The sequence below is a fragment of the Salvia splendens genome, chromosome 20 (genome assembly GCF_004379255.2).
Source record: "Salvia splendens isolate huo1 chromosome 20, SspV2, whole genome shotgun sequence".
Lineage (NCBI taxonomy): Eukaryota > Viridiplantae > Streptophyta > Magnoliopsida > Lamiales > Lamiaceae > Salvia > Salvia splendens.
In genome coordinates this window covers 21,188,843-21,208,947 of record NC_056051.1, presented here as the reverse complement: position 1 = coordinate 21,208,947, position 20,105 = coordinate 21,188,843, and the positions used below count along the sequence as shown (strand labels likewise).

At 35.0% G+C, this 20,105-nt stretch overlaps 2 protein-coding genes across 3 annotated transcripts; both read right to left on the bottom strand.

The window, feature by feature from the left end:
* Positions 1 to 3,629: 3,629 nt before the first annotated feature.
* LOC121782994 (FCS-Like Zinc finger 11-like) lies at positions 3,630 to 5,997 on the bottom strand. 2 transcript variants are annotated; one of them, XR_006046506.1, is made up of 4 exons: positions 5,843 to 5,997; positions 4,136 to 5,195; positions 3,792 to 4,045; positions 3,630 to 3,693 (listed from the first exon to the last, which is right to left on the bottom strand). XR_006046506.1 is itself a non-coding variant. In XM_042181020.1 (3 exons), exons 2-3 carry the CDS (start codon positions 5,146 to 5,148, stop codon positions 3,958 to 3,960), a joined length of 1,101 nt encoding a protein of 366 aa, XP_042036954.1. In that variant the 5' UTR covers positions 5,149 to 5,195; positions 5,843 to 5,997; the 3' UTR covers positions 3,630 to 3,957. The 2 variants fall into 2 exon arrangements, 1 of the variants encoding a protein (XP_042036954.1); XM_042181020.1 differs by having other exon boundaries at positions 3,630 to 4,045.
* A 6,914-nt stretch (positions 5,998 to 12,911) lies between these two features.
* On the bottom strand, positions 12,912 to 20,105 carry LOC121782860 (general transcription and DNA repair factor IIH helicase subunit XPB1-like). Its single transcript, XM_042180836.1, has 20 exons — positions 19,987 to 20,105; positions 19,790 to 19,830; positions 19,624 to 19,699; positions 19,377 to 19,539; positions 18,559 to 18,781; positions 18,429 to 18,485; positions 18,192 to 18,341; positions 17,582 to 17,662; positions 17,388 to 17,475; positions 16,442 to 16,779; positions 16,257 to 16,332; positions 15,955 to 16,148; positions 15,435 to 15,598; positions 15,258 to 15,330; positions 14,771 to 14,884; positions 13,860 to 13,940; positions 13,723 to 13,782; positions 13,547 to 13,630; positions 13,315 to 13,457; positions 12,912 to 13,235 (listed from the first exon to the last, which is right to left on the bottom strand). The coding sequence occupies exons 1-20, from the start codon at positions 19,994 to 19,996 to the stop codon at positions 13,148 to 13,150; spliced, it is 2,304 nt and encodes a 767-aa protein (XP_042036770.1). The 5' UTR covers positions 19,997 to 20,105; the 3' UTR covers positions 12,912 to 13,147.

Here is a 20,105-nt window from a genome sequence, read left to right as displayed (position 1 = left end):
CGGGCGGCCACAAAGGCACCCACCCAACCGTTGTACTCGAGGCCGTTGCCGACTACCGGCTTTGGATCTGGCACGAGTACTTCGGGGTCTCTGGCTCGAACAACGACATAAACGTGCTCTACCAGTCCGACCTCTTTACCGAAGTTTTGGATGGTAAAGCGCCGGCCATCAACTTCGTCGCCAACAACCGGCTGTATAAAATGGGGTACTATCTCGCCGACGACATCTACCCGAAGTGGCCGACCTTCGTGAAGATGTGCAACAGGCCAGCGAACCCAAAGCAGATTCTTTTTGCGCAGAAGCAGGAGGCTGCTCGCAAGGATGTGGAGATGGCGTTCGGGGTTCTCCAAGCGCGCTTCAACATCATCAAAGCCCCGGCTCGTTCGTGGTTCATGGAGAGCATGGTCGACATCATGTATACGTGCATAATCTTGCACAACATGATTGTCCAAGATGAAGGACCCGAGGCGGGAAATTGGTTCGACCCCGAATCCCCCGGAATCTCAACCGCAAGTAGTCCGCCGCGAAGTGGAGCGCATCCGTCAATACAAGAACGGTTGTCTATTCGGGCAAGGACACGCGACTCTAGCGCCCACGCCCAACTCCAAGAGGATCTAATTGAGCACATTTGGGAAAACTTTGGCGGGGAAAATTAAATTATGTCATTTTTTTTAAAGGATTTTAATTATGTCCATTTTCTATTTTTTGAATTTTAATGTTGTTTTAATTTTAATAAAGTGTGTTTGTTTTAATTGAATTGGGTTGGAAAAAAAATAAAAATGAAATTTAATGAATAGTAATTTAAGGGATGGAATAAGGGACGGGCGTTGCAGGTTCCGTTCCTTAGTTAAGAGATGGAGGAATAAAGTACAGTGGGGCCCTCAAATAGTAGTTTAAGGGACGGTGGGGGGACAGCGTAGTGGATGCTCTTACAGTTTCAAATATTTGCTTCAGGTTTGATGATCAGCACCATCACCTTTTTTGCAATCTACTCTCTGGTAAGCTGTTTATTGTAGGGGTGAGCAAAAAAACCACAAACCGAATATCTGAACTGAACCAAACCGAAATTTTAAAATTCGGCTCGGTTTTTCGGTTCGGTTCGGGCGAAGAAAAAAAACCGAAAAAGTGAATTACTATATTTTAAATAATATATATATATATATATATATATATATATATATATATATATATTCTTTTAATATATTATGCCATACGATATGTATATTATATATTATTAATTTTATATTACATATATATATATATTCTATTAGTATGTATAAAATAAATTAAATTACAAATATATATTAATATCTAGTATGTTTTTTTCGGTTTTTCGGGTTCGGTTCGGTTTGGGTTTTGAGTTAAATTTGGTTTTTCAGTTGCCAAAACCGAATCGAACCCAAATGCTCACCCTTTTATTGTCTTTAAAATACATACTATATATACTTGTATTGTGCGTGTACTGAAAACAGTAGTAAATGTTAGTATTAAAAATGAGTTGGTGGGTCAAAATAGACATATAGTATTAGCCAATTCATCATCTGCCCTAAAAATTAGTTAGCTCATTTATTCCCTCCCCCTATTCTACACGCAATTTGTGGCATTGAATTCATATCAATCTTTCAATTTTCATCTCTTTATATTTCAAGTTAAGTTTTATCACAATGGCCTTTCTATTAGATTATGAATTTATTTGCCAATCAGTTTTTAATACTCAAGTAGATTGCATTTAATTATGTGTTGATATTGTTCAAAAGTAATTGAAGATACATACCAATACCTCAACTTCATTCAATACTGATGCCAATCAAATTGTACATTTTTATTCCCCTAACTTTACATGATTTATATAGTTTGATCCTTGCGAAAGTATGTTTTATGGTGTAGGAAGAGGGATGAAGCTCGGATGGTGAAAAAGTTGTGCAAAATTGCGTCAGGAAGCTCACAGAATTAGGCACCCGGCCGGGTGATTTTGTGGAGCTAAAATTCCACCCGGCCGGGTGATATCGGCAGAGCATGCGGAGTCCAGATTTACCGCCCGGTCGGGCGATTTCATGTTTCGGAATGCCCGGTCGGGCATTTCCCGCGATGCACCCAGTAGCAGTTCGCCCGGTCGGGCGAATTTCCTTTTTAATTTCGCCCGGTCGGGCGTTTCGGAGTTTCAACCGCTAATTGGCAGTTGAAGAATAAAAAAGAAGGAAAAGAATCAGACGAAGGAGGATCATTCAGAGAGGAAAAAAGAGAGAAAAGGGAGAAAGAGAGGAGGAAGAAGAAGAAAAGGAAGAAGTTCCGGCCAACATTCCGACGATCCGTCTCCAAATCTCAATTCCACTCAACGAGAGCATGCTTCCTATGGTTTTTATTGCAAATATCACTATGTGTTTAGGCTAACCTCTTTATGTTGCTCCAAGTTGTAATCTAGGCTTTGTATAGATGTTTTTACACCATTGAGCTCATATGTTTGTTACCAACAATGTGCTTAATGTTATTCACTATGTTTTTGGCTAATAATGTAGTGTTGTTATTTCCTTTGCTATTGTCTCTTTAACATAGTTTAGGAATGTTTGATTGTTGGATTGCTATTGAATTAGAATTGTTCAAAGGATAATTTGATAGTGGATTAAGTAGGTGATCATAGTAGATGTTTATTTCTCTAGCGCTTCGTAGGAGTTTATAAACATTGAAGATTGGTTCGTAGGTTATGTGTTCAGCTAATTGCGAACTACTCATCGTGTACATGTTCAGTGTATGTGATTAGGTTGATGTTTTAATCCATTCATATGTTTCATTATTAAAGGTGTAGAACAATACAAGCCTAGTGAGCAACTTGGAGTGACATATTTTCCCGTTCGAATAGTCTTTCTTTAGTTAACTTGTAGCTTGATTTTGTCATTAACTTTTGGAAATCAAAACCTTCAAAACAAATCACCTTTTAATATGTCTTTCCTTTGTTTTAGAGTTAAATAATCAATTCCTTCCCTATGGATCGACACTCGAAGTATTACATTCGATGTTGTATTCTTGCAGTATTGCTATAATATTAGAGCTATTTTATTAAACTTGTGTGATCTTAGACTTGATAATTGAACTCGAAATTTACACATCAAATACCAAAAGTGAGAAAGTCTTGTTGAATGCAATTAGTGTGAAGAATAGTGTTGACATATGATACTTCTTGGATACTTGTGCAATTATATCATATATGCATCTCCACTGACAATATTGAATTATATCAATTGCTTAAGTTAATTTCTGGATAGTACCAAATGCCAAAATTGTGCCTTTGAGGGGCAAAATGGTATATTTTGAAAATTTCAGTCTTTAGTCCATGGTCAAGAATACCATTAATAACATACAATAATGTAAAGATTTATTGATGTACCAACCTTATTTACGATATCATTTAATCGAGTCACTCTTTCACGTGCGACATGGTAAATTCGATCCCATCTTCTAGTCTATTATTTATTCATCCGGAAATGTCTCGTTTCTTTTGAACACGGAAATTAAGGAAAAGGTAATACTCCCACCATCTTGATGAATATGACCTCTTTCTTAGGTGACACGTGGTTTTATGCATTTTTCGATGCGTTAAGTGGAGCAAGAATAACACTCTGGGACGCATATGCTTTGATGCAACATCTCTAATTTCTTTTCATCAAAATTCATCAACAAGGTGATCAAACTGGGGAGCTGTTTCAACATATCACCAATATTAATATATAGAGCTTATCTTCTATACTATCATAGAAAGTTCCCAAGTAAAAAAAACAGCGTCTTGCACTACTCACACTATCACCATGAGGAGATGAAACACGATCCAGCACACGCGCTCCATGATCATCCAAGGCCGCAGACAGATACACGAACAGCTCTAAGTTAAAGAGGATACAGACGAGAGCACCTGTGCTGTTGTTTCATCATTCATGGCAAGTGTTTCAGTATGAACAACCCCTGCTAGAGGCTTTCAGACGACTCACTGTCATCCTCATCGATCTCCATCTCCTGTGAGCGACAAGCTGAGCTGCAAAACGCCTTCTCACCTCTGCAGAAAAAAACAACACACTTTCATCAAAAACGTGCACACCAGCAGAGAAAAAATCAAAGATGGTAAGGAATGTCGAGGCTGGCTAACCTATACATGAAGATATCCTCACCATCCAACCTTTTCTTGCAAGAAAAACAGAACTTCAAGAAATCATCAGATGGATAAGGAGGAAGAACGTCGCACTGCCCTCTTGCCTCAGGGGTGTCTTCACTATTCTTCAAAAAATCGTTGTGACATTCTAAAATGCAGTCACCAAAGATATGAGTAACCTTAGGATTGGGGCCATGAGTCCTAACACAGGTATAGTCCTCAGACAGCTCAATCTCACTTGTGGGAATGGGACTAATAAAACAATTCCCCGGAAGAGAAGCCGAACTCAGCTTCTCCCCACTCAAGTCACCCAATTTAGGGCTCACGCCAATGCGTCCAGAACCCAAACAAACAGGCTTATCAACGCCAAAGCTTCCAGACTCAAGCCTGGACTTGTGGTTCTTAAAATCCATCAGGTGTGATCCGTATCTTCCAGAATCCACTGAACGAGCACGGAAGCTTCCAGAAGCCTCCTTCTCGAATGGGACCTCCCCAATCTCAAAAACAACATCAGAATCAGGCTTACGGGCATTGGATGGCTTAGGGAAAATAGCAACATCATTAGGCAGTGACTTAGGTGCCTCCAAAGAACTGCAAAAAGTTGGACTTCTAACACTCATATGCCGTCCTAAAATAATGTTCTTGTTATCGGATGATTGGGCGATGCTCTGATCAAGTTCGGGGTCGAGGGAATCTATAATGCTTAGACCTACTTTGCTACAATCCCAGCTCTTGTGGTGCCCCTCATTCTGTGCTTTTAGAGACCTAAAGGGATTTCCTAAGACCGGAAAAATCCTAAAATCTAACGGCGAAGTGGGGCTTCTCACTGCATCAGAATCCGAGTTCCTGGCATTAAATCCCACAAACAAGCCAGGAACCTTCAAAAGGGAGGTATTTTTGTGCTTCTGATTCGAGACATCATCGGAGTGAAAATGCCCCAATGTTGAATCAGGTACTGTATTGTTCATGTTTTGATCCTTTTGGTATGATCTATTTCTCTTCCTCAGCATTTTTCTCAAAAACTAGACCTCCAAAATGCACCAAATGAACAAATACCCTGTATCCACATGAATCCATCACAAAATCAGAGGTGCATTGTACAATTAATCCAAAAAAACGAATAATTATTGACAAGAACACAACCCTAATTCAGTTTCAATTACCAATCAATCGGCACAATTTGTTAGCATTAAGATATAGTAAGTTACAAAAAACAGAACTAGGAGATTTAAATAGAGGAAAGCCCAAGATAATGGATCTTTCCAGAATCAAAGGCGAATACGAAATCAGTGAGAAATCATACGAAAAAGGGCGAAGGAGTCAACTTTATACTCAAATACAGTAACGAGGAGTCAACAAAAGGAAAGAAATCCAAATGTTGGAAGCAAAAAGGGAAAAAAATGAAACAAAATGTCAAAGATTTTGGACTCGTCTCAACATACCTAACATTAATCTACAGACAAAACTCTCCTGATCAAGAGCATTCAGAAATAAGATTATTTAATGTTTGGAAAACGGTAAGCGCAATAAACTGCCCTAGTAACAGCAATGAGCTAGGAGAAAACAATCTAGAGATGAGTATTTGATGAATCAATCGACTTCTTAGCAAAAACAACAATCAACATTGATCATTTTTTGTGTATATATTTATGCAGAATAAAAAAATTAGAGGTGATAAAAAATTAGATTGGGGGAAAATCCCACCTTGCTTTGCTCTCTTTCTCTCTCTAGAGTGGAGAGAAATGGGGTTAGAGTGAGAAGAAGGAGACCCAAATGCAGTGAAGAAGAAATGGAGACCCCTTCTCCTGTCTTTATCTTTGTGTGTGAACCTTGTACAGTACTCTCTCTCTCTCATCAAAATCACACACTATTTCTCTCTCTATTTTCTCCCACCTAGTCATTTTTACACGTGGCACTAATATTTCTATTATAAAAAAAATCACCTTAATTTCATTTACTTTTTAAACAATTTTTTACAGTATATTTTTATTTTTTTTCTCAGGAAACGGTGGGATAAAAATATAGCGATTTTTGTCATTATTTGGTATGAGTGTAAAATATGCAAAGATTAATTTAATTTTTTTTCGAGATTTACCTATTGTGCTATGCATGGAAAATATTAGTGTGTACACTAAAGTCGAAATTAGTATTTTTTGTGAAATTAAACTTTTTAATAGTAAAAAATTAATAGTTGTCTGCCAACTTTATTTTCACAATGAAATATAATTTGAGGTCAAAAGACAAATATCTTTGATTTAACATGTTCATTTTCACTTTACATCTTTTTATTCAAATTAGGAGTTCCAATCTCTCTACCTGCTATTCAATTTAAGAGTTCCAATCTCTCTATCTCTTTCATCATATTTAATTAAAATTGAGGTGTAGTGATTATTCAATTTAGGAATATGGAGTTCTAATCTCTTTATCTCTTTAACAATATCTTATTAATTTTGAAGTATAGAGATGTAAATGTATTTAATTTAACTCTTATCTCTCTCCCTCTCTTTCTTTCAAAGTTTTTTTTTTGGCAATCAATTTAAACCATGCATATAAAACAGGCCATGCATGCTTTGAATTTGCTAAAGAAATATCTATTCAAATATTTTTGTATTGTTACTGTTGTAGACGTGGTAATCGAAATACACATACACCATACGCTCACCGTACGCATCAACTATAATTATTGAAAATAATAAGTGGGGAATAAATTAATGATTATATTAAATAATATTTCTCTGAAAAGGTCAAGTTATTATTACGTATTTTCTTTGCATTTCTTATTTGTGTGTTTCACTTTAAGGGTGATGATTCATCACAAGACGACAAAAATAGGTCTTATTCTCTGTACTTTTCAGTAAGTATTTTTATTACTCATCTTTGCAATGACCGTATTTTCCTTTTTAACTTTTCTCTTTATTTTCTTTTTTTCTGCAACCCTACGCAAAGAATTTTATTAAAAAAATTTATAAATTTTTACATTATTAGAAAATTGATCGACATCACTCTAAAATTTACTCAATAAATATATTCTCACTTTTAAAAATTTTTAATGAACACTGGTGATATTTGAATAGATATTTTAATTATTTTTTTCAGTTTTTATGTGATGGTTCATTTGTAAGGGCGTTGAGAAAGATATCTATTTTTTTTTTAAATTAACTTCATATATTTATATCATATATATGAAGGAGAAAATTATAAATCAATCTATTTTTTTTTTAAATTAACTTCATATATTTATATCATATATATGAAGGAGAAAATTATAAATCAACTCCTATAACAAGGAGGAAAGACAAATTACGCCACCCAGGGTTCGAACTCGAGACCACCAGAATGGACGCGGTATCCAGCACCCTTTACCGCTAGGCAAAGGGGCTTGGATGAGAAAGATATCTACTTTTATTATAGAGAATTACATTTAGTTTGTCCTAGCAAAAATGTGTACTTCATCAGTGAGGATCCAGCCAAGACAGACAACTACTTCATTTAAGCATAACTAATGAGGCTTAATTCCGTGACATAAGAGACAACTACTTCATTTAAGCATAACTAATTAAAACCTTTTGACAAGTACTAATAATGATGGTTCAGTTTGATTACTTAAGCTATACATTATTTGATTGGCATATTTGGATTATTAGATAAAGAAATGGGACAAGAGTTGTTGGGAAGCAAATTTTGTGAGTGTTTGTTGAATATACAACAATTAAAATATATAGTATAAACCCACTCCAATGACTTAGTAACGAAGTAGGAGAATATGCAGTTCGTATTTAAATTATTTAAAAGTGTATAGTGATTGTACTTATTGGATTTTTTACGTCTTTTTAAAACGATTTTGTATGATATGTATATACAGTTATTTATTCATCTGTCTCATTAACAAAGAACATGTTTTTCATAATATGTAATGTTATTTAACGTGTTAAATAGATAAAGTAGTCTTTTCAGTTTTAGAGTATATGTTATTTAATGTGGAATTTTCTGAAAAGAATTAATCCTTCAAGCGTGATGGATGGGAGGAAGTATATAAATTATCGGATAAATAAAATATACATACATACTGGGATGTGATTAAATGCAAACTTTAAACTATGATCTGGATCGTTAGAAAATGTCAACAGATGATAAAATAATAGCAACAAAAAATGTCAATATAATATCAACGGTTGACGTTGTGTTGACATTGTATTGAAACTATCTTGACCTTTTTTGTTATTGTTATTTTGTCATCTGTTGACATTTTCTAACGATCCACATCATAGTTTAAAATTTGTATAATATTTATAGTTTGCATTTTATCATACCTCTAGTACACACTAATTGTTATGTGCACCTTCAAATTATATACAGTACATTTTTCTACTTTCTTTAATGTCCTTAAATTATAAAGAATTTTAAATAATGTAGGTGGTCGATGAGCATGTTGTCATATCCTATCTTCTTATGAATTTGGGGTGATTACACTTTTCATATAGTATAAAATTTCACCTTTATTTAAATTAGATTGACACAATTTTTTCGTTCTATTTCATTGCCATTGACATTGCATCATAAAACTACATAAAATTGATATTCACGTTCCATTAAAATATTACACTCTTAATTTATTATAAAACTAATATATAAAAAATAAAATATTCCACTAATTTTTCACCCACTCATTCATATTTCTTAAAATCTGTACAAATAAAATTGTACTTCCTCCGTCCCACGTTATTGGAAGCATTTTTGACACAGAATTTAAGAAAATTGTGTTTAGTGAGTTAAATAAAGTAAAATAAAGTAGAAAAGAATAAAGTAAGAAAGTAAAGTAAAAGAAAGAATAAAATATGTGTAATTAGATATTTTGTTTTTAGTCAAAAAGAGAAATGACTCAGGTAACTTGGAATATAGGGAGTAATATTAATTGCAACTGGAGTAAGTAGTACTCCCTCCATTCGTGAATGAATAAGAGTCTCATTTCTTTCTGCATGAGTTCTAAGAAATGTTATAGAAAGTGGTTGGAAAAAAGTTATTAGCATGTGAGTCTCATTTGTATTTATTAGTTTAAATAAAACGTGAGCAGAAAGAGTTATGAAAAAATGAGACTCATATTCGCGGACATATGGAGTAATATTTTTAGAAAGAGATTCTAATAATTAATGTGAAATTGTATACTCCATATAATCAAAATTTAGCAAATAATTTTCAAATTATCTTAAAATGTAAATTTATTGCCTGCAAACAAACGATCCATAATTAAGAATCCGTGATTCGGTAATTAATATCGAATCTATTACCATTACTCCACGTCAATCTTGAGATTACAAGTTCCCCTCGCACCGACATATGACGGCGTTACTACCGTCGTTAGCTTCCCACCGTCATTTCAAGCTCCTCAACTGCCACGTCAGCATTGGGTTAGCTTTAACTAACCATGGTTAATAGTTGGTGCAATATTGTCATTGCTTTGTTGTACTTTTTCATTTTACTTCTATTCATTTTTTATGTACTGCTCTTAATTCTAGTTTCCCATTATTTTAAGTTTCCATTTTGTAGTACACATATAGTAATTGTTTCAACATTATTCCATTTAACGATTAAGTTATCCGATTAAGTTATCAACTTAGGGTTGCCCTGTTTATGGATTAATTCCATTCTTTAATTACATTGATGTATATTACTCCTTCCGTCTCAAGATATTAGACTCGTATACCACTTTGGAGTGTCCCAACGTACTTGAGCCATTTCTATTTATGGTAAAAATTTACTCTATTACCAATCTCACTTACACCACTAAATAACACCTTCTAAATTAATGAGTCTAATATCTTAGGACGGAAGGAGTACTATACAATTGCCACTAGTGTAGTTAAACAAACATATTATTTTGTTTTATGTAGTCAATATTTATATGGGATGGAAAAAAGTACTCCACGTGCCATTTATTTTATTCATCTCCAAAATTTATATGTTTAGGCCATCCACAATAGGAATAGCCCAGCAACAGCCCAGCCATAGCCCAGCCACTGCCACATCAGCAGCACTAAAAATCCTCCTGCCACATCATCAAAACAAGCAAATAGCCCAGTCATAGCCTAGCCACTAATATCCACATCACTATTAACAAATATATACAAAATGAAATAATTAACAATCACACAATATGCGAAATTTAATTTACGAGACATATACGGGAAAAGTTTAATAATACTATTAAAATTTAAAAAAGTACAATAATTTAAAAAGTACATTAATTAAAAAAAATACAATAATAAAAAAAAGTACATAAATTTTAAAACAAGTGGTGCGAATGAAAATGACGAACAAAGCGCGTATATATAGTGTTTCGAAAAAAAAAATTTATTTTTTCGCGCTAGGCGGTGCGCTGGGCGATCCGGGCGCTGCAATAGCGCCGAACGGACCGCCCAGCGCACCGCCCAGCGCCACGCGACCGCCCAGCGCTGCGCGGTTTCTCTCTCCAATCGCCCGCTGGGCGGCTGCAATAGATCGCCCAGCGAACCGCCCAGCGCCGGCGCTCGGCTGGGCGGTCGCTGGGCGCCTATTGTGGATGGCCTTATTGGTTTCGGAATAAAAACTAAACATAAATATGTAACGAATTTAACTTATTACTCCTTCCGTCCATGATTACATGGTCAAATTTGATTGGGGTACATGTTTCAAAAAAAGTGGAGGGAAAAAAATTAATAGAAGGTGAGTCATATTTTTATATGGAATATTAGATTTATAATAAAATATGAGTAAAATAACGTTAATAGAATATGAAATGCATTATCAAAAGAAGTAGAAAAATAAATGTGACATTTATTAATGGACGGACTAAAAATGTCTAAACGAGACGATTATAGGTGGATGGAGGGAGTGTTTGTTGTGTGAATCATAATTTAAATGGGCCAATGATGTAGGCCCACTGTAAAGTTCAACCGTATTTTAAAACATATAATACTACTAAAGTGATCGGGACTCCTAAAGTGGGACGAAGAGAGTATAATATTATTATTTTCATATATTTTGATGTGTAATGTATATTGTGTATATATGTGTGCAATATTGTACTCTTGTGCGTATTGTTTGTCTATGCACACTATGTTTGTTGTGCAGAATATAGAGTGAACTAGAAGAGTAGTACCCAGAAAATAGGGTTTGCACATTTTTAGTACCCAACATTTATAAAATCACATTTTCAGTTAAAAAGTTTCATAAATCCCAAATTCAGGACCAATATCTTTGTAGTATTATTAAATCTTTGTATATTATCTCAAAACAAATTATATACTAAATCTTTGTAGTGTTATCTAAAAATGAATTATTTAAATCTTTATAGTATTATTTATATTATTGCATTACAAGAAAATTAATATGTATTTGTGGTATTATTTAAAATATATTGAATGGTTTATTTTAAAGGATTCATTTTTAGTTTAATGCTTGATTGCAACAATAATTTAAATAAAGTCATCTAAATAAAATAAACTATAACTCAATTCAATTTAAGTCAAAATAAATTACAACTCGATTCATGTAGAAAAATCGGTATAACAAATTATAAATTATTATTGAAATCAAGCATTAAAAAATGAATGCTTAAAAATAACCATTCAATATTTTCTAAATAATACTACAAATGCATATTAATTTACCGATTGTAATGCAATAATTTAAATAATACTACAAAGATTTATATAATTTATATTTAGATAACACTACAAAGATTTATATAATTTATATTTAGATAACACTACAAAGATTTAATTATACCACAAAGATTTTTGGTCCTTAACAAATCACAAAAGAAGTACTCCCTCCATCCCAATTAAGTTGATACAAAACTTTTGGACACAGATATTAAGAAATTGTGTTGAAAAGTAGAAGATGTGAATAAAATAAGAAAGGTAAAGAGAGAATAAAGTAAGTGATGTAATAAAGTAACAATGATGGGATGTTTTATTTTTTGTCAAAAAAACAAATGACTCAAATTTGGTCCTCTAATCAAATTAAATGGACAAATATACCCCTCAAGCCTAAAGGGTAGATTAGTAAAAATCAGGACTAAAATTGGAATTTATGAAATTTTTTGACTAAATGTGATTTTGTACATATTGAATACTAAAAATTGTGCAAACTCCATTTTCGGGGTACTAGTTTTGTAGTTCACTCCAGAATATATAGTGGGTCACAAATTTGAATCATGTGAGAATTTAAATTATTTATAAATTTTTAATAAGTAGGAGTACATTATAATGCTCTCAATATATGTAAAATATTGTTAATATACATAATCATGCTCTCATCTCAATCCTCAAATATCTCCAAATTAATCTGATCCAAAATTCATGATTGAAAAGACACAAAAACTTTGAATAAAAAACACAGCACATGAATCCAAATAGTAGATGACAAACTTGTACAAATAGCACTAAGAACAAAATAGTGAGGGCAAGTATTTAAACAAGCAGCTTTTCCAAATGGAAGTTGTCACTGAAATTTCGTTCCAAACTTCCACTCCACCAATATTTTAATCTCGAACAAAATTCGTTTCACACGACATTATTTAATCTCGAACAAAATCATTACTACAAAAAAGGCTAAAAGGAAAGGCCTATGTTCACAAGTAAAAAAGGTATAGTACTATAATAAAAATCAAAGAAGGCATAAAATCTAGCATTCGAAAACGAAATTGGATTTTAGCATATAGAAATATTCAAACATCAGAATTGTTCCTCATGTCATGTGACAGACAAACAGTACACTGACATAACACTACTAATTTATCACAAGTAACGAAAAATTCTACCATCATTCAAATACTCGTATAAATACATAAATTATCATCATCATAGCAGTTCTATAAAAAAGACAACTAGTAGTACTTTTTATTTAAACAGGGAACATATGTTTGATAAGTCAAAATACAACACAACCAAAATAAAAATTTTGTAGAGTTTAACTACCTATATACTATGATATCACTATACTAGATTTGATGTGTGCAGAGTCGACGCATCAGCCAAACCGTTTCTTGAACAAGTGATGCCTCTTAGCCGGATCCTTAGGTTTACTCTTCATCTGGCCTTGCAGCTTTTTACCAGTACTGCAATCAAGAGACAAACGAAGTCAGATACAGTACGACGTATTTCACAGCCAATATGGCAAGGTAGCACGATGCGTACCTATACTCCATGTATACCCTTCCGTTGGCTCCAGACATTGCGCTCATGGATCCAGCTGAGCGACGGGCTTTCTGAAGTGCAATATCATCTGCGTCTTCTTCTAGTTGCTCCAGCCCAACTTCATTGTCGCCTGCACTTAGAACCTTTTAGGGGGACAACGAGTAATATATTAGCATTTTAGAAGTAGAAAATGTCTCAGATTATATGATGAGCTGTTCATGTTTAAAAGCACCTTTCCAAGAAGTGTAAGCTGATCATCAAGATGGTGGTAGCTCAACTCGGGGCCTGTATCAGCTGGCGGCAAGCTTGTGATCACCTGAAACAGATTGCAAAGGTAAAAAACAAAACGTAGTGAAAAAGATGGTATTTGTGTCAGAAAAGCAGTATAGATGAATGTTGATATGGTACCTTAAAACTATAACCTTGGTCAATCAAAAACTGCTGCCTTTTTGTTGAATAATACATCTCCTACATCACAGAAATGGTATGATCATAAGTGAATTACTAAAACGGAAATATATTTTGAATTTAGAAACCTAAGATACCTGAGTGTCCGTAGATACAAGAGAGTAGAAAAATGCATTGTACTCTTCCTTGCCTCCAGCAACCCTGTCTTGAGGCTTCCCCTACAACCAAGTACATTTACAGAGTAAGACTTAAATCCAAGATACTTCCTGATGTGAAGAGAGATAATGGAATTAATGGGAGAAATAAGAAACAACAGTGAGACGAGAACACAGCTGAGAGTCTTCAACATTTTGTTGGAAGATCCACATAGAAACAACCCATACTCCCTCCTCACCAAAATAAAAGATGTTTTAGGCTTTTGTTTTGTTTCGCAATAGTATAAGTTTTTCTCTTTGACCAAGATTATTTATCTCTGTCCATTAATTTTTCCAGGTTCCAACTCTCTCATCAAATATTCATGTGGTTGAAAGCAAAATAAGAATTTTGGAGCTTGGTTGTTTTGCTCTATAAGTTTATTTGAGAATGGAATAAATAGAGAAATGCATTAAATATTGATTAAGATCACTTAGGTTCAGGGAGAGAGAACGAATTCTTCAAATGGCGTCAATTCTTATTTCAAAATCCTAGTGCAAAAGTTAACACTTCTTATATTCTGGGGAGGAGGAAGTTGTTTATACTGAAATCATAAGTCACCACCCAGAAAGTGTAAGTCTGTAGGCTCTTGAGGTTTATACTGGTTACAATGAAGAAGAGGGGTGAAGCAACTACTATATAGTAGCTAACACCATGCCTATCGCATACCATACTAACAAATCGTCTAAGAAGAAGCTGAGACCATACGAAATGCCAGCTATATTTTCCCATACTTAAAAGACATGAACACAGATGAACATGCTGTATGTTCGAGAATTCTTTCTGAGAGCATTCTATCGTGTAACATACAAGTGATGAAATTTTTTAGCTATGCACAGGCTTCTAGAGAACCTACCTTGGCCCTGAGAATACGCCCAAGTCGTTGAGCCTCTTGACGCCTTGAACCAGCATGTGATGAAATCTGAATTATCACATTAGCCTCGGGAATATCTATAGAATTATCACCAACCTGTAAAGGGTACAGCAAGCAATTATCTTCCCTTTTTACATCATAGATCACCATAAGAGAATTCGAGTCCCAATGATTAGGCATAACCTTAGGTGTATTTCATGTCCTATGTAAATTAATTTTGATCAAATACAGTATCACATTATAAATAGTCAGTGCGGCATTCTGAAACATAATTAAGCATAGGGTTCTGTCACATGACTGTATAAGTAATAGTCAGTTCTGTCACATGACTAAGCAATAGTCGAAAATAGTTACATCAAGTGATATGCATGCTGCAAACATCATAAGCATACTCTTTAGTGCTGCTGACCAATTGCAGCTTCAACACATTCATAAACATTAGGGTAAGATAAGTTGGTTGTCGCCATACCTTTGAGAGAAAAATGGTATTCACATCTCGACTGGTTTTAAATGCTTCAAGAATTTTTGTTCTTTCAGGATGGCTGCAAATTATAAGTTGAGAAAATATTACGAAACAGTATAATTCTAATGGGTAGTGTTCTTTTTCTTTTTTCCTTTTAGAGAGTGGGAGGGTGTATGAACTAACCTGGTGGCACCATAGATCATAGGTTTTCGAAGCTTCATTGCATATTCTGTCAGAGCAAAAAGATTATCTGCAAAAACTATAATCTTATCACCACGCTGCTGTTCATGGAATCGGATAAGGAACTCACAAGCCCGGAACTTATTGGGGTTCATCACATAAAGAGCCTGAAAGGTAGAAAGACAAACAGATATCAGAGGTGACATGGAACCATGAATGAAAAAACAGTTTTCATCTGCCAAAACCATGCAAAATTGTTAGAGCTCTGAAGGCAGAAGCCACAATAAAATGAGTTCCCAAGTGAAATTCAATTACGGATTTCCACTTTACAGTTCTATTTACAAATTTTGATTGGGCTACTTAACTAAAAGGCCCTAGTATGAAGATGGTGATCACTGAAGAAGATGAGGAAGCAAATTACATTAGCTGAGGAATTTAATTAGGAGGATATGAGGACAGTTGATTGATCATGTTGAGCTCAGATTCAACTTTCAAGAATATATAGTTGGAGTTATTTCCATGCCTGTTTTTTCTTTGAATTTTCTTTCTTCAAGTACTCGGCGAAGAATTCCTTTGTCATTGGACACCAAACTTCTGCACACTGAACATTTGCGATAAATCCTCCTTTCACAAGATCCAACCAATTCGCCTCATACAACTTTGGACCAATTAGGAAGTTCAAATCTGTAATCCTTTCATCCTCTCTCACAAGAGTGGCTGCAAACCAGTTGGTCACAATGAATTATTCTTCAAGTCAGCACAACAGGAAAATCTTGATGAATGATGAATATTACATTTACTTATTTAGATTAGAAAAATACAAACCAGTGAGCCCGAGTTTGCAGTGAGATTTAGTTAGAGCGATGACCTTCCTGAACATTTGAGCAGGAACCACGTGCACCTGATATTTTGAAGAGATGAGCACGTATGCCACAACTTAAATCCAAAGAAGCTTCATATTCACCCAATATACAAGGGTAAAGACAAACTATTTACAGATAACACATTACCTCATCCATGAGAAGCAGTCCCCATTCTCGATTCCTTATGTCTTCAATTATCTTTTCTGCTTCTTCAGAACGTTTTCCACCGAACGCAATCATATTGTATGTTGTCACCACCACCCCAGCATTGCCACGGAATCTTTCTTTGCTGTCAGATGTAAAACGACATATTTGATCTTCTTTGATGGTTGACCACAATTTGAACTGGAAAGCCCATTGATCCACAGACACCGCATTGGTAGCCAAACAAAGACAACTCTTTCTTATTCTGCAAGCTGCAGATACACCAACTAAAGACTTCCCCGCACCACAAGGTAGCACAATAATACCAGAGCGGGCCCTGCCTGAAATGTCAGCAAACTTTGGCTTAGAATGATACAAGTTCTTGTACAGGGCTTAATCCATATTCCCAAATGCAATGCCCCACATCCTATCTCCAAACCACAAGAGAATTAATTAAGACGAGGGATCAGACCCATTTTGATGCATAGGAAGAGCATATAATCTGCCAAAGTCATGGTAAAGAATAGAAAACGAATTTTAGAAAAAGACTGCTCCAAGAATAAATGTAAAACAGATGCTTCATTTCCTCAAGTCTTTCAATATTATTAGAAACACTACCACCACTCCTTATTGCTACCTAACTTAAATCCTCATATATTCTCAAGTTTAAGCTTGTGATATACAAATAAATAATACTCCCTCCGTCCCACTCAAGATGTCCACCTTTCCTTTTTCGTTTGTCCCACTCAAGATGTCCACTTTCTATATTTGTAAATAAACCCCTCTCTCCTCTCTCCCCATTAAAATATTCAACTACTTTTTTCTCTCCACTTATTCCACCCAACAACTCTTCCTAAAATCACATGCCACTCAAGAATGTGGACATCTTGAGTGGGATGGAGGGATGACCCTAAAGATCATATACAAAATTTGATATGAAGATCATTACCATTTCCAAACATCTTGCTGAGACTCTTTTCTTGATAAGGACGTGGTTGCGCATGGGGCTTCAACTCCACCTCAAGATCAGGATTGACCTGCAATGTTTACAACATCAGTGGAACTTTTCTATAGATGTCCCCACTCACAGTTTTAAAGTCAAGCTCCTTGCTTAACCCCTGTGCAGATATTGAAGCTACTGACCGGATCATTTCTGAAGTCGTACTCCTCCAACATTGGGTAATTTAAAGCATTAGGTAAGCATCGTTGCTTCACATTTTCAACCTGCAAGAAAGAAGCCATTTATCAGAAAGCAATCTACGTTAATCTTGAGAGGTTTGGCACATTATTCTTCTCAAATTTATTGCCCTAAGCCAATCAAAGGACAAATAGGAAAGCATGAATAGAAAATTTCTATAACTAACAAATAGTCAATTCCCCATCCAGCTAATTCTGATCAGTAAAGGTAGGAAACAAACAGAGTTACATGGGCAAACTCTATTGTTGTATTTCGGCAGCAGATCTTAATCTCATATGTCAAGAATAGCACTACTATAGTAAGATGGTTCTCAAAAACACAACTATAATTATGCACAATGCTTGCACACCATGTTAAGGACTCATGAATTAAAAAACTGAGCTATTATAGTTTATTCATATGGAATAATCAAAACTATCTGGATTAGACAAATCTATCAAACAAAATACTTAAAAAACCAATACAATACAAATTAGGAATGCGGCCAGAGGCTGTTGAATATTATAGAAGCAACAAGAATCTCAAATCTTGACTTGAAATCATCAAAGAACCAACCTGAGTAGGGTCAATTTCAAATGCATGAGTTTCTTTTTCTTCAGCTGCAGCCGCCAACTCAGCTTCATTAAGCAACTCTTCATGAGTACCAATACCATCTATTTCAACAGCAGATTTTCCAACTGTAAACCCATCAGCTCCACGTGATCCCTGAAGAAGCAGCAGTCAAAATCTTGTGCAACTACTGTATTTAGTTTGATAGTTAGATTATAGTAGCTAATCTCCCCAAATACATACCTCTGAGGAAATTCTAGCTCGTCCTATAACATCGTCTTTAAGCAACGTCTTTAACACCTGGAGAAAAGAGTCAATTATGTATGATAGCACCCCACATTTCCTAAAAGCTGACTACAGCGACATATCTTACATCTGGAAATGGGGATTCCACGAAGTATTTGTTTTTCTTCAGGACCAACTTCACTTTGCCGTAATTAGCCGTAGAATTATGAATGAAATCAATCATTTCTTTAGGAAGCTTGGTTTTTGATAGTTTATTCAAGACGGATATGATGGTTTCTGTCTCAAGTCCCACTGACACTGCTGCATATAAAGAATGAGGAGTCAAGTTGTACTCGTGCATCGACTCTGGCCTGTAGAGCAACATGCACATCAAATCCTTTCCCCACAAAATCAAAATGCACATAACAACTATTAATGATCAAATGACTAAACAAAATGCATATATATATAACCTTCTTCATTAATTTGGCAGGCTTACTAGCTACTACTCAGTCAATTAGTCAAATTAGCCTCTCACAATTTGGAAACATATCATTCAGGACAGGAGTTACACGACAGTACTTTAATGCTTCAATATTATCAGAGACGTATACTACAAAAAATATATTTCCAAAACACTAACAAAAACAAGTTCACTAAACGAGAGCACTAGTGAAATTGTCTCTGAATTAATTATCATAAACTTGGGTTTTAGACTATTATACAAGTACACTTACTTACAACGAAGCATCTATATTTGTCAACTATCAAATGCTATATTTGGTAAACAAAAACGTGTTAGGATCGTCAACTGCAACAGTAGTTTGATATTGCCCGCTTTGGGTCAAGCCCGCACGGATTTGTTTTTGGGTCACTCCCAAAAGGCTCACTCATCCGATGTGGGATGAGTTTGTAACCCAACAAAACAAAGAAACGCATACTGTACCAGATGCAACTAAATTATACCTGCAAACAGGTTCAGCAATAGCAATGAGGAAATCATACGCCTGTTTGTATAGCGAGGAAAAAGTTTCAAGGAAAATCCGACCATCGGCACAAGCCCATAAAGGCCGATTCATGTGATCGGGTTTGAGTTCCAATTTCGAGAAATCCCTCTTTTTTCCCTCGCCTAGAATACAAATCAAGCAACTCAATACACACTAGTTGAAAAGAAAAATAAATTCTGAATTCAATTCAATCAAAGTATTCGTACCATCACGAGGATCATCCTCCACATCTTCTGCGAAGTGAGAACTATAGTCTTGTGCTGTCGAAGCCCTATGTTCATCCTTTAAATTAAGAAAGTAAACAATAAACAACCGCGATTTTGAAGGGTATGGATAGAATCGCAAACATATATAACGGCGAACTGTAAATACCTTTGAGAACTTGATCCTTTTGCTGGGCTGATTTTTGTCGCCTGAAAACCGAAGGCAGTTTTACATCAAATTAGGTGATTCAATTTGTCCAGAAAAACTCAATACAAATACAATATTACTGCGTTGGAGTGTTCTACTCGCATATTTTGGTTAGATTTGCAAAAGGCGATTTTGAACAATGGTGGCGATGGAATTACCGTTTCTCATTGTAGGTTTCTTCGAGTATTGGTGGTGATTGAACAATGAGCTGCTCAACCAAGGATATTATGTTTGCCTGTTAATACCATTTCGCCCAATTATGATATTTCCCATAATT